Source organism: Patiria miniata, unplaced genomic scaffold, assembly GCF_015706575.1.
Source record: "Patiria miniata isolate m_02_andy unplaced genomic scaffold, ASM1570657v1 HiC_scaffold_19, whole genome shotgun sequence".
NCBI classification, from domain to species: domain Eukaryota; kingdom Metazoa; phylum Echinodermata; class Asteroidea; order Valvatida; family Asterinidae; genus Patiria; species Patiria miniata.
The window spans coordinates 13,451,125-13,465,695 of record NW_024037057.1 but is presented as its reverse complement, the minus strand read 5'-3'; the positions used below and the strand labels follow the sequence as shown (position 1 = coordinate 13,465,695).

The 14,571-nt window shown below is 41.0% G+C and overlaps 1 protein-coding gene across 1 annotated transcript; it reads left to right on the top strand.

Moving 5' to 3' along the window:
• The first annotated feature begins 6,349 nt into the window (after window positions 1–6,349).
• LOC119725451 (nociceptin receptor-like) lies at window positions 6,350–7,477 on the top strand. The gene has a single exon (XM_038196859.1). It carries the CDS (start codon window positions 6,350–6,352, stop codon window positions 7,475–7,477), a length of 1,128 nt encoding a protein of 375 aa, XP_038052787.1.
• The last annotated feature ends 7,094 nt before the right edge of the window (window positions 7,478–14,571 follow it).

Sequence of the window (14,571 nt, the reverse complement as noted above, 5' to 3'; positions counted from 1 at the left end):
CTACTTTTTGGATAGCTGCAAATGATACCTTCAAGTGGCCTTTTGGTCGGCCAATTTCATAGAATAAGTTGTTGCATTAAATATTTTATACTTTTAGGCGACTTTCGTAATTACGGCACATACACTAGGCTTCTTATGAGGTAGTGGAGGGGCCAATGTACTTCCGTCGGCATGAAATGTTCATTTTTAGCAATTGGTTGGACCATCTTCTGGGATGTTTTAACTTACAAAGAATTGGTGTTGCCATTTTTTCTGACCATTTTCTGATACCTTAATCTTATTTTCCATAATATACCCCAAAACGGGTTAAAATGCACACAATATAGTTTTAGAAATAGGAGCTTAAAGTATTGATTAAATACCCATATACCCCTTTGGGGTTTTTAATAATGCTTCTTATACTAAGTAATGCTCTGCATGCGTTTTTAAAGTCCTGTTAGTGTGTGGAGTATAAACAGCTGAATTTTCCAGTAAAATATCAACGTATTTTCGACTATTTATTAACATGACGTCTTTTGCTGGAACATTACATACATGTACATCCATACAGATCTTACAGCAAACACATGTTCATCTGTCTAATGTTTATAAAGGATTGTGTCCATGGCCGACCATACCAGCAGTACAAACTGCTGCAATGTCAGAACTAAATTGAAGGATCATCCTCCTCATCATCGTCGTCACTCGAGCAACGTGACAGGTTGGCATACAAATGACTTGATGCCTCCTTCTGTTGCGGCTGTCAACTTGCAGGCAGCTTCCAACGCAGCAAGGGCAGAAAACACCTCAGCAGAACACTAATTTAGTGTCTACCAACAATTGAGCTTGCCCTTCACCGCAAACTTGCCCGTCTGCTCAGCTCCAGTGAAAGCATGGAAGCCTGCATTTGTGGAGGCGCCGCGAGGGCATTGGCTATTATTGGTGCCAATTGTATTTCCTGTTTCTTAGTCCCAGTGCCTCTCCAACCAAAGAAACAAAAACAAATTCAACCAACGAGCTGTTCATTTGATTAACATCGACGGAGGAAGAAGATGATTTCCCAAATTCCTGATGTCTCTCCGAATTCCAGATGTCATCGCCATCCCAAGCAGGGCACAGCAGTGGGGCCTTTGTTAAGGCCGGCGCTGACAGTAATATCTGCTAACTTTGAGGGGATATGGCCAACGTAGACTACCTTCTTGCCAATATCTGCAAGAACACCAGGTGCGGTGTCCTTTGCCGGCTAGAAATGCACCATGGTCGCAACAACAGACCAAAAATCCACGGTATCACTCTGACAATGATGAGCGCCCTACGAGAAGTATGGGAGTGGGTTTTTTGGGGGGAGGGGTCAAAACTGGGACTGTCATCCAGTCAACTTCCATATCTGATGACCAGAACATCAAAGTCCTGAATACTGAGCTAAGGTGGAGTAGCAACATCTGTCTATACATACCATCCGGCAGCCCCTTCCTAATGTCACCGCCACAATCCACAAACAGTCCAAGCCACGCATAATTATCGGGGATTTAATAGCCACAGCAGCATCATTGGCTATCATTCCATCACAGACGGCAACGCTTTTGAATCGCTGGCCGAAGCAAGTCAACTGAGCCACAATGCGTAACTGCCAAAGTCTTTCCACATCACAGCTGAGGCTGGAGATAAAGTTTCAACCCTGCTCTAGCCTTTGTGAGCCACAACATCGCCTCGCTTAGCAACAAGATGGTCCTTGACCCCATTCCAAAGACCCTACATTGCCCTATTGGAATCAAAGTGGCTGCTGCTGTCTCTCCGCAACAATTCCATTCCGCCGCCATTTCAACTTAGTAAGGCCAACTGGGAAGGCTTCACCAATAAGCTCAAACACCACCTATAGCTGAGATTGATCCAACCCCCGATAACTATGACTCTGGTTTGTTGATGTGGATGTGCAAGAACATCCCTACGGGCCGCCGCATTGATTACATCCCAGGCTTAGCATCCCGTAGTGCTGAACTTTACAGGAAATACAAACGCCTGAGTGAAAACGAACCTCTTGCTGTCGATACAATCACAATCAAAACGCTCAGCAATGACCGCACAGAGCCAAGTGAACAGCATTGTAACATCAACACCAACCTTCTCCTAAGCGACCTAAACCCAAGCTCTGCCAAAAAGACCCCGCCATCGACATAGGCTTCAGCGAATCCTTCTCTGCTAATGAACTTGCGACTGGCATAAATAAAGAACAGGAAAGCAACCAAACTGGATAACATTTTCACCGAAGAATTGAAACATCCTGAACCAAACGCCTCGAATTGGTTACTCCAGCTCTTCAACACTTGCCTTGCCACACAAACAATACCTAAAGTGAGGCAAGAGTCGAAGGTCAACGCCCTTCTAAAACCTGGGAAAGACCCACTGCAGGTCAAAACGTATCATCCCAAATCCCTTCTAAGTCACACATTCAAGTTGCTGGAACATTTCCTCCTCAACCGTCTTGCCTCTTCATTGAGAAACAACTGATACAGGAACAGGCAGGCAGGTAGGCTTCCCTCCAGGCACAGTACATTGAGGACGGATTCCATCAGAAAAAAATAGATCACCGGCACTGTCTTTGTTGATCTTACGGCTGCTTAGGACACTGTTAACCATTGCCGACTCCTTTAGAAAAGATCCTGGACATGACGGCAGACCTGACCCTTACCCAGTTTATTGGTGTTCTACTGAAGAACCATCATTTCTTTGTAGAATTCAATGGCAGAGTAGAGAACGTCTTCAAAGGAATTAAATGTCTCCCCAAGGGAGTTTGCTTGCATCTCTCCTGTACAACATCTATACGAGCTACCAACCGACAGACTCGCTCGCAAAGCGCTTCATATGATGACGACCTGTGTATAGCTTATCAACACATATGCTTTACCGCGATAGAGAAGACATTGACATATGCTCTTGACCAGTCACAGCAGTGCTACACTGTGAGTCACCTGAAAGCGATCAACCCTGCTATTAAGACCCAAGTGTGTGCCTCCTGGGTTGGCCAGGCTGGTGTCGTCTCCCCCACTACATGAGATGCCCATCAAGCCTGCAGAAGCCTTACCTACAAGATCCAATGCAGGATGGAAGACCCCCAGCAAACACAGAACGTTTAAAAAACGTTTTGGTAGGTTCTACGAAGGTCACTTACGTCTTCGTCCAAAAAGGACGTTTTTAAAACGTGCATAAAACGTTATAGATAATGTACAATTCCGAGGTTTTTTCGAGAACGTTCTAAAAACGTTTTGCGAACGCTAGAAAATTTACCCAAGTGAAACGATCTTTTGCGACGTTTAAAAAACGTTTGTCGGACGTTAGAAAATGAACCTACATTAAACGGTCTTCTGTGATGTTTGGAAAACGTAATTTCCCGAACGTTTAAAAAACCTTGAATTCAAACGTAAGTAAACTAAACAAACAGACCCTTAAATTTGAATTTAATGTGGAATCTTACATTTTTGTGCAATGTTGAATAGATTTACACATTTTCAATTACTAGCAGATATGTACGGACATTTACCCGGGATCCATCCGTGTGTGTGTTGTTTAAGAACCACTTTTATTATTTAAATAATTTTATTTTATTGTTATTTTATAGCTGCCATAGCGAGTAACCTTTTGATAAACGGATTTCATAATATATGATATTGCACTCTTAAAATGTACATAGGGATGTTTTTTAATGGAAAATAGATATGAATAAGTTTTACTAAAGGACACATTGTCACGTAAGAGCGAATATCTCCGTGCTCTGTGTAGTTGTCCATTAATTTTTTATGCCCAGAAGCGATCCCCGGCTTATTTGAACACCATCCATTTTCCATCAAAATTATTAATTGGAAAATATGTCCGTTAAATATTTTATGACGGTAGACAAAAATATCGATGAATGTTTTGAAGTGGGGGCTGTTTGCAATATTTTGTTCCACTCGTGCGATCTGATATTACAGGAGAAATGATTGAGTTGCCAAGTAAAAACGAGTTGGGTATGCGAGGCAACGATAATAATCATGCAAGCATCTCCAGGCCGCGTATTTCATAACGTTGGTTTCTTTCTAATTCAATGTTTGAGATTGTTTTCAATTCATAGCCCATCTAAAAAGGAAATAAACGAGAATCATTATCATGCTAAAATTGCAAGACGTTCTGTCTTCAAGCAATGGACCCACACAACATTTTAGATTGTAGATTAAATCTCAGTTTGGGGGAAAATACATAGCACAAAGTATTGTAACGTATACTATGCGCTAGTCTTATACATCTTTTGCAACAATTCAACAACAGAGTGTTTATCATTTCGACATGTGTATCAAAAACACAGTTTCAAGCGATTTGGAATTCAGACTTTTGACGTCCGAAAGTTAAGACGCACACAATCTGCTTAGTCTCTCGCTGCGAATGGATTTTTATTATTCATGGAAAGATCATCTTCTAATTATAGAAATGTCAGCCTCGAAAGTCGAACCTAAATGGCTTCGGGTAGTGCGCTCCCACTAACTGCTCTCTGACTAGTACTGGATCATTTGCATGTTCGAAAATCTTGCACAATTACAATTAGGTTCGGAATAGTCTGGTCAGCCTGGCTACGCCATAAATCAATGTTCCTTTTTGTACGCGGTGTCAACGGTACAATCAATTTGTCGTGGCCTGAGACTAGAAAACACCAGATTTTTTTCAAAGTTTTAATTTTACAATCTTACCCATCAAAAAGGCAGTATAACACTAACAGGGGATATTTTATAAGCAAAATGTAAAAAGGGAGGAATATTATCGACATAATCATTCATAACGAACGTTAAAAAACGAACCTGTAATATTATATTGGAAGTCAAATAACAAAGATATAGATGCATCACATGTTTACGTACTCGCTATTGAGGGATCGAATCAAGATTCAAGGTTTAGATTCAAGATGTGTTCATGTGCATGCTTACAATTACATGAAAATTGATTTCCCATGGTACATTCATTAAAAATAGGCATACAAAAAAAAAGCTAATTTATCTCCAAAGGTCCATTATTGTGTCGAAAGTATACCCTGCAAATGAGATTGCAAATATCCTCAGTCGGACGTTGTCCATCAACTGGCAAAATCAATCAATAGTTGACGGGAATAAACAACATTTGCTTTTGGTGTATTTTTCAGAAATGGATGGATTGGGGTGTGTGTGTGTGGGGGGGGGGGGGGGTAGTATTGTATAGCAAACATTGTTGCGCTGATTTACCTAAAGTTTTGTGCTCGTAGGTGCTAGAAAAACCAAGAAAAACAAAAGCAATCATGTTCTTGTAGTCTGGCTCCCTGACCCCACTTAAGATGACACGGAGCAATTTATAGACGTCGGGGAATTGTAAGGTCAGGGAACCAGTCTAGCTGGCTTGTACCTGTTCATAAGTGTGTAATCGATTGCGAAGGAAATGCGGACTAACTAAATATGGTAATTTGGGCGCAGTATATGAAAAAATCCAGCGTTGGAAAATCATAAAAAAATACCACTTTTCTTGAAAATGTCAGCACACCAGGTGCCATATTTTAACGGGATGCTTTAATCTGTCGTTCACTATTACAGTCCACTAAGGCATTTCATAATAATTTGGTAGTTTTGTTGTTTGATGTTTATAAATGTTGAACGCACGCTAGTCAACAATGGTTGGACAACTTATTAGTCGATTATTCAGGTCCAGCCTACCGCGGTTTGTTGTGCAACGATTTCTAGCTGGTTATCAATAGCAATTTTCATAGCATAAGTACAGAGGGGACCAGCTTTCAACAAAAAATGTCGGGAAAACGAAACTGTACAGTGCTAAATTTATTTTCATTGCATAATTTTGCCATGTTAGTTAACGATTCTGACATTGTTTTCACTGTTGTACAAAATGGCGATTATGTAAGGTGTCTTAAACTACACAATCACTATTATTTGTGTAAAAAAAACCAGATACACTATGTGTTGAAAGCTTGTGCGACCGCCATTTTCTCACGGTCGTTGCAACGACAATAGTTCGACTACAGTAGTTCGCACTTTAACTGCAGTGCGCATGCGCTAGTAAGTCACGAACCAGGCAATAGTTAAGCACTAGTCTTTGATCGAACTTGCCGGCTGTCTTGAAGATTTGGTGCATGCGTAGATGTTCTAGACCCGCTGTGCACAGTCGTCAGCGTTCACTCGCTCACACGACATCGCCAGAATCTCTCACTAGTCTCATTCTGGTGACAGTGATTTGACTTGCAGACGAGCAATCCAAAGGTAGGCTGAGTTCGGAGTTTATAAAATCCGTTGACGATTTCTCATTTTGTAGAGCTGAGCTTAAAAACAGCATTCCATCTTGCTTGATTTCGTCAACTTTTACTAGAATGGCAGAGTTTCAGAACGAGTCAGCCTTCTGCGGCGCCGGTATACCAGTGGTCGATCTTAACAATGACGCTACGGCGACAAAGTGGTACTCGACTCCGACTCAGGTCCTACTGGCGAACATTGGAATCCCTGCAGTTCTCACCATTGGTATTCCTGCCAATCTCGCTTTCCTCTTCATGCTGTACCGAGTTCCCCGTATGCGAACGGTGACCAATTTCTATCTGGCCAATCTAGCGGTCTCGGATACTCTGTATCTGTGTTTCTACTCCCTCATCTACATCCGGTCTCATCGACGCACCCCGTTCTGGCCGCTTCACGAGAATTCAGAGGCAGCTTGCCTGACCCAATCGGTAACGCTTGACCTGTTCTATTTCTCCTCCAACTACCTGATAACTTTGGTTGCAGTGGAGAGATACTACGCCGTGTGCCACCCGCTGCGGAGCTTACAGCGAGCTAGTCCGTATCGCCGTGTCGCACTCGTGGTCGTTACGTGGGCCCTCGCATTGGCTTTTGCCGTAGTAGTCTGTCCTCGTCTCGGCAGCTTACAGAAAGTCTGCATCATCTGGCCCGAAACTAATCACCTCACATCTCAAGCAACTGCACTTACTTTCTGCTGGGCTAGTAAACAGTGGAGCCTTCTTCTAAGCTACTGTCTCTACGTTGGTATATGGTCTATAGGCGTCGTAGCGAACCTTGTCATGTACGTACGGATTGTACGTCGCCTGGGCAGGCGCAACATAGGTCCTCAACAAAACGCAATGAATGTACGCAACAAAGTGGCACGGATGCTCATCATCAACAGCGCGGTTTTCTTCATCTTACAGATGCCTCGCGTAGTTGTCTTCAATGTTTTCGCTTTAGTCTCCGCTTCGAAAGGAGGCAACGCCATGCCGACGGGAGATGCAGCTACGATCTTTCCCATCGCAGTGTTCCTCGTCTTGTTGAATTCAGCTGTCAATCCGTACATCTTTACCCTAACAAACCCGAAATACCGACAGGCTTTGAGGGATGCATTGTGTTGCTGCTGCCCGAAACGGCGAGTAGGTGTGGCAACTGATACTGGCCCACCTGAGCAAAATGACCCAGGGAATCCAGGAACACAACAAACATTGCAAACGCGGACGTAACCCATTTTGCCCTTTGGTAATTTTTGAGCGAATTGAGGGCGCTATAATAATCCATCGTCAAGAGCTGTATATAGAGTTGCGACAACTTCAGACTGTTGAACCACAATGACCATTCATTACGTATACAGTGCAGCGGACGACTATTCTGTACGAATGAAATACGTGCACTGATGCATAATCCGCCATTTTGGTTCCAAACAGTGCGACCCTTATGTCGCAACTCTCTCTATATGTATACGGCTCTGCCATCGTCTGATTACAAACAGTTGAAACACATCGGTTATTGAAGCAGTGTGTTAGGCCTAATTGTACTCAAACTTCAAAGAATGCATTTAAAAAAATTCATTTTCGAGCAAAATAACATCTAAATTACGTCATTACACTTGAATGCTAGGCTGTTTACAGCCCTCAATTAAATGGCGTCGGTGTACAGCGCCCTCACTCGTTTACAAATATGGCCTACTCCCACCCTCGTCCCAACGGGATACTTTGTTTTCAACGTCGTTTCCAAATGTAATTTATGCCGTGCACTATGTGATTTCTTGTTAACGTGTATTACATAATTATTTTAACGTTCATTGTGAGTTTTAACATCCACTCATCCCAAAGATTGCATTCTCCTTTTTCCCCCTTGCTTATAATAATCATGTATTGTAACACTGCGAATTGTAAGATCGTTAATATTATATCTTTTAAAAGAAATCTCACGCTACACAAATTGATCCCGTCTATCACCGGGCACCGCACACAAAACCACGCTGATTGATTTGCTCGTACCCCCTCGTGCCCCCGCCCTGCAAACAGGACGCTGGGATATGCTGATGAATTCACGCTCTTATTTTATAGAGTTTGCGTGACCTATGACATGTACGACCCTGCAAGGAAACGGCCGTTAAGACTGAGTCATCACTCTTTTATTCCCATTCATAAATGCTTTTTTGGTTGAAAAGAGTAATAATGTAGGACATTCTGTAAAACGTATCTGTTTTGTAAAGCTTTCAATTCTTGCCACTTTCTCAGGCTCTGTTTCGAATTCACGAAGGGTCAAATTGCAAATTATGCGACGCTCAAAATTTGTCTACTTGGTCCACAATGAAAAGAAATCACATCCGGTATAGAATGTGTGCATTTCTACGGGACAGTTTTCGGATAGCATTTGCGCGCATTGGTTAAATGCGGTGACCGCTGCAGCCAGATGCTTTATACATAGGTCATGATAAGTTACCAAGAATGCCATCCCCACTTCCTTCACAAGATTCTGTGAAGATCAGCGTGTCCCAGTGCCCTGTTTGCAGGGCGGGGGTACGAGCGGAGCTGATTGAGAACATGGGCATGGCACCAGACTATTTCCGAATTTGCATGTGCAAGATTTTGAACATGCATGATCCAACAATACCAGGGTGAGAGAGCCTGTACTGGTAGTAGGAGCGTTCTGCTCGACACCATGGAATCGAGGTTGAGCATAATCATTTGCAGATTATCTCCATATAAGACGAGGCCGAGCGAGAAAGTACGTGGAAAACAAAGACTCTTCCGCGTCATTGCTACATAGGTAGACAGGGTATTACGTAATGTTTCAACTAAACGCAAAGGGATCATTAGCCTTTATTGAGATATGGTGGGGGCACAATCAGGGAGCGCTATTTGGACTGGGTACATTTAGGTAAATACAGAAGTTTTCACCCGATCAAAATAGCACCCCGTATTGTGTCGACAATCTAAAACAGCACAATTTGCATAATATTACAGTAACTACATGCAGAAAACGTTATTTATGGTTTCGATATCATTGTCTTTATTTGATCGTGTCAGCCTTATAGAATGAGAAGGTGCTGTATTCGTCACAACTTTCACTCTTTTTAAGTGATGGAAATTGTAATTGAAAACAAGGAGCGAATTACCTATTCCCCCCCCCCCCTTATTTGAGCACTGCAAATACTCTTAACAATATATTCAGAGATTGTCACATAGGGTTTAGCAAAAATAATTTTTTAGGAAAAACACGGCACCGCTACCGGAAATTCCAGGCCTTCGTCATAGCCTGTTTGGATGCCTGTCTAGTAACTACAAAAAAAAAATGTTCTGAATCCGATTGTTAAAAATGTCAACAAATTAAACAGTATGTACTCAAAATTAAGTTTGTACATAGTACACTATTGTTATTGGTCACATAATTTTAATTACCACACATTTAGAAACTATATAGCACGAAAGACTATTACTTCACAAATGCTACTACAAGTTTAACGTGAGAAAATGACTGCACTTCTGTGAATGCTAAACATACAGCTCAATTGCATTATCATTTCGCTACGAATAAAATCCTGGTAACAGAAATGTTTTAAATGCAGATGTATTCATTAAACAATTCCTTTTTTTTCTTCAAAAAAACTGTTACTTTTACTTTTTACTGAACTTGCCCCGTACGATCTCGTTCGATAATAGCTAATGAGGATGTCCGTACAGCATCCACTTGGAAAAATTGACTGATAGTTTCCCATGATCATTAATAATTGTTACCAGTCTCATTCTCCACTTATTTATGTCGAGATGATCTGAATCCAACTAGATAAATGACTTTGGAATTATTTGTAATTTGCAGACTTTGCTCCAGAACAAAACAAAAAACGATTCATGCTTGTCTAGTTAAAGCTAGGCAAATTAAAGGTTGTTTTTCCCGTTTTAACGGATGTTAATTGCAGTAATTTTTTTAAATTCATCCAAATGTTAGTTTATGCTGAACATTCAAGTCTGATCAAGTATTTAAATGAATAGTAAACGGACTCACTGTTCAAAGTGACTCCATTTTTTGCAAGCGTTCCCCTCAGGAATCATACGGGGCGCCATGTTTGCATGAGCTTTTCATTCATAACATGATTACAGGTATATGGACGTACAGTTGATTTATACACCTGAAGTAAAGATGTATGGCAATTAACAATACAATTTGGAAGAATAGCAAGTCGCCAAGGTCTGATAATTTCAGTTTATAATTAAAAAAAAAGAATGCCTCTGATCATGAGCGTCGCGGGGGGGGGGGGGGGCAGGGGCATGGGAGAATCATATTACTGTTGATGTAATGCATACTTAACAACATGGACGGTTTTTAACAAAGCGTCGAGCGATGTTTAACCCCCCCCCCCCCTCTCTCTCGATTTTTCCGCGGCCGGTGATTTCTCCCTTCACTTCTGGTAAGTGCTTTGCCCCCCTTTAGAAACAAATCCTGGCAACGTCATTGCCTCTGATTTATAATGATACCTCTCACGTTCCCTGAATTATAAATACGTTAATGGGAAACCTTTGGTTACTGAGCATTACGGGATTTCTCTTTTGCCAAAAGAGAACAGGCCCAGTGGATTTTCAGAGGAAAATAAAATAGCCAGAAGCAATCCATTTGCTTCTCCTCTCATTGCGAAAAGGGCATTATCCTGTCTTTGTCACATTACAAAAAATAAACATATCAGCCGTTTTTATTAAAGAAATTGTGTGAATCATATTTCAAGTTGAGGAGTTTAATCATAATTTTCTCTATTGATTTGTAAAAGGCCTTCGATTCCAGTTCAAATGCCTGAGCTTTTGTTTTAAGTAATGGACCATTTAACAGTTGGTCCCCAACAATTAAATGTGGATCCATGTTCTTTACGCTCTTTTGGTAAATGAATTCCAGTTTCAGAATCATTTTAGAGTGTTTTTAGATAGGGATATTGATTATAAAAATATAAGTTAATAAAAAAATCTTAATTTGAGGATGTACTTCTTTTGCAATTCTTGTATATCCAAACTAGTAATAATCGTACCACCATTTATTGATATGAGCCGAAATGGGGCGGGAATCAAATCTTGCCCTCCCCCAACCCGATTCTAATGCGCCCTCTAGCTGTACACGTTAAAGTATAATTAATGACTCTCGAGCAGATATGTGTACAAAATGTTGATAGCGTTGTTTTAGAGAAATTATGGAAATAAGATTCACTGCCTAGAATAAAACGCGAAAGATCCATCAAAGCCATTACACAATTATTATGCACAAAAAGCTAAGAATATCTACATTCAAACGGCAGACTAGCAGTAAACTATGTGCAATGCTACATTATGGCTGGTTATTTCTATTTTACATACATTCTTAGTACCCCGCGCCGGTACTGTTTAAACAAGCGGAGCTGGTAGTAATCTGTCCTTATTTCAAGAGAAGTACGAATATTTACTCTTTACGAGGTTGTCCAGTCAAGTTAAAAGTATGACCACAAGTCTTGCTGGAAAACTGTTTGCCTTAGTTGTTGATGTTTTGATAATCTGCCAGCATGTCTTTAACTGGATTCACGGTGGTACGCTGTTGGGTGGCGACATCTCCAACAGCCTGGTAATAGCCTTGTTGGTCTGCCGATGTTTCGTTTGCTGATGAGAGGTCCGTGTAGTCAGTATTCTTGATAACCGTGGATGTCTGTAGATCCATGTATGGTTTGTCTTGAGGCGTATTGGTTGCTTTCTTGTTTAGATCTTCAATCAGACCTCTAAGCATGAGAATCTTGACAGTGACAGCGATGTTAAGGATGATAGATGCTGCAAGAATCAGGAGTGCAACTATCAAGGCTGCAATCGGGATACAGGCAGGTGGCTGTTCAGTCGTTGGTTCGGGTAGGATTGGTCTTACATCTAGTGGGCCAATCAGGCAGGATTGCTTCAAGCCAGGGTAATACACAGATGATATGACGCATTCAAATGCAACATCACCAGTAGTTGCATTAACAACTGAATCTAACGTCGTCTGAATTGTTTTACCAACGGTTGATGTGTTCCATGTGTACGCGCCAGATCGGAAGGGTGTCTGAGATACTGTTAACGTGACTGAAGGGTTGCCCTTTTCGGACGAGCATCGCAGCTGGAGTGCGGTTCCCGTCTCTACAGTTACGGGCCCATCTGGCGAGCAAATGGGATACGACGCATTGGGGAAGTAAAGAACTTCCAAGGCTACCGAACCACTGGCCAAAACGCGTGTGCCTCCACCAATTAACGGTTCGTGAACATTGCATACATACGTATCGGTGTCAACCCTCTGTAAATTAGTGATGTTAAAGTCTTGAAATATGATTTGCCCATTCCCTGTCTAAGCCGTGCTGAAATAAAACCGTCGGTTATGAGAGGTAGTTACATTTCCCCATCTAAGAGTTATGGATGGGTTTTCAGTCATCCACTCCACGATATGATGTGATTGGAGATTTGTAGCCAAGCACCTGATATGGACCTCCCTGCCTTCCTTACGTTCAGCCTCTGGTGTCATGATCCACACCGACACTGTAGGTCGTGCGGTGGCAATCTCTCTACAGAGTGAACCCCAGAGATACAAGACAAACAATTCATCCAGGTCTATCAAATGCATTGACGAAAGCCACAAGATTAAACCACAATCTTTTTATAACCAACACCAAACTCGCCAATTGAAATGTAATTTCTCTTTCCGTGTGCACGATTTCACTTCCAGTAAGCCAAAGCTGAATAACATGTCTACGCCAGTGAACCTAGCAAAGGACAATATTCTCCGTGAACATGTATTTCATTGTTATTCTGAACGGGTCGAGGCTAGGGTCAGCAATGTCTTTCTATGGGTACTGTAAGCCGTTTGTTGTGTGTTTTTGAGTGCGCACAGCATGTACCTGTACTGTATACTAGGTCGCTTTATTCAAAATGGTGTAAGAGATTTATCTAATATTTCTGCGTATATATGTGGCAATGTTGCTTGTGGTCGGACGAAACAAAATGAGGCATATGCCTGCAGACGATGCACGTTGTTTTAAAAGTATTTGCATATTCAAATTTCTCTTCTAGTAATATTTTTCAAACCAAACGACAGCAAATTTTCTGGTTTACAATGAAATTGTATAAAACAAAAATGGGATAAGTTTCGTGAATTCAGCAAAAATCATTTAGAAATTATATTTAAGAAAAAAAAAGCCAGGCCAGTGAATCGACCAATCGTATCCATCTGTATGAAGCGACTTAGAAAAATTCAGGTCGGTAACATAAAGCAAAATCTTCGAAAATGTATATAATGTACTGTATTAAAAGGGACAAATTCTTCATGAAATTATTATAGATAAACAGCTGTTTTTGTATACAGCATAAACCATTCCCCCGACTTTCGTACGACTGTTCGTCTCCAAACAACTTTCATACAATCCCAGCCGCAGGCGTACACAATCCGTTTATATACATTATCTTTGCTACGAAATATAAAGTACATGCCTACGGTAAAAGAAAACGTTTACATTCAGATGTTTTCGTTAAAGAAATTTTTTTTTTTCAAGATTCATTTTACTTTTACTGAAGTTGCCTCATATTCCATCTAGTTTGCTCATAGATAATGGTGATGTCCGTACAGCATCCCCTTAAAAACAATGACTGATATTTTCACATGAATATTGTAACCAGTCTATTTTCCACGTATTTAAGTCGAGATGTTTTGAATCCAACTTGAACAATGACTGAGGAATTACTCGTAATTTGCAGACTTTGCTCCAGAAGAAAAACAATGCATATTTGTCAAGTTAAAAGCTAGGCCAACTAAAGGTCATTTTTCTCATTAAAGCGGATGTTTCACAAGTATTTGTAGTCACTTTATCATAATTCATACATTTTTTGTTAGTTAATGTGATAATTTTGGAGTAAAGTCAAGAGGATTTTGGCCCTACATGGTTGGGCTGGCGTAATAGAACTGGCATGCGTTATTCTGGACGTCATTATGTCTCAGATCTATCTACAAAGAGGTGACTAGGTAATTACTGCATGCAGAAAACTTAACACCAGCCGACCACCATTGAAGATTTTTATACTTTCCCAGATATGCCATTCAGGCCTAGTTTTCATGTGTTTTTTTTCTTTAAACACATTCAACACACTCAACTATTTCGGCCTTTGCGCATTTTGATTATCTCCTCTCTAGTGGACAAAAAACCTTAGAAAGATGCGCTTGTCAGCAGATAGCCTTTTTTTTTTTTTTTAAATTAACGAGCGTTAATTTAGTTTCGATAGATAACAATTCGACACACGCGTGCAAAATCATAGCGGGGTACCAATGAAAAACCCTAGAAAAATCTTGG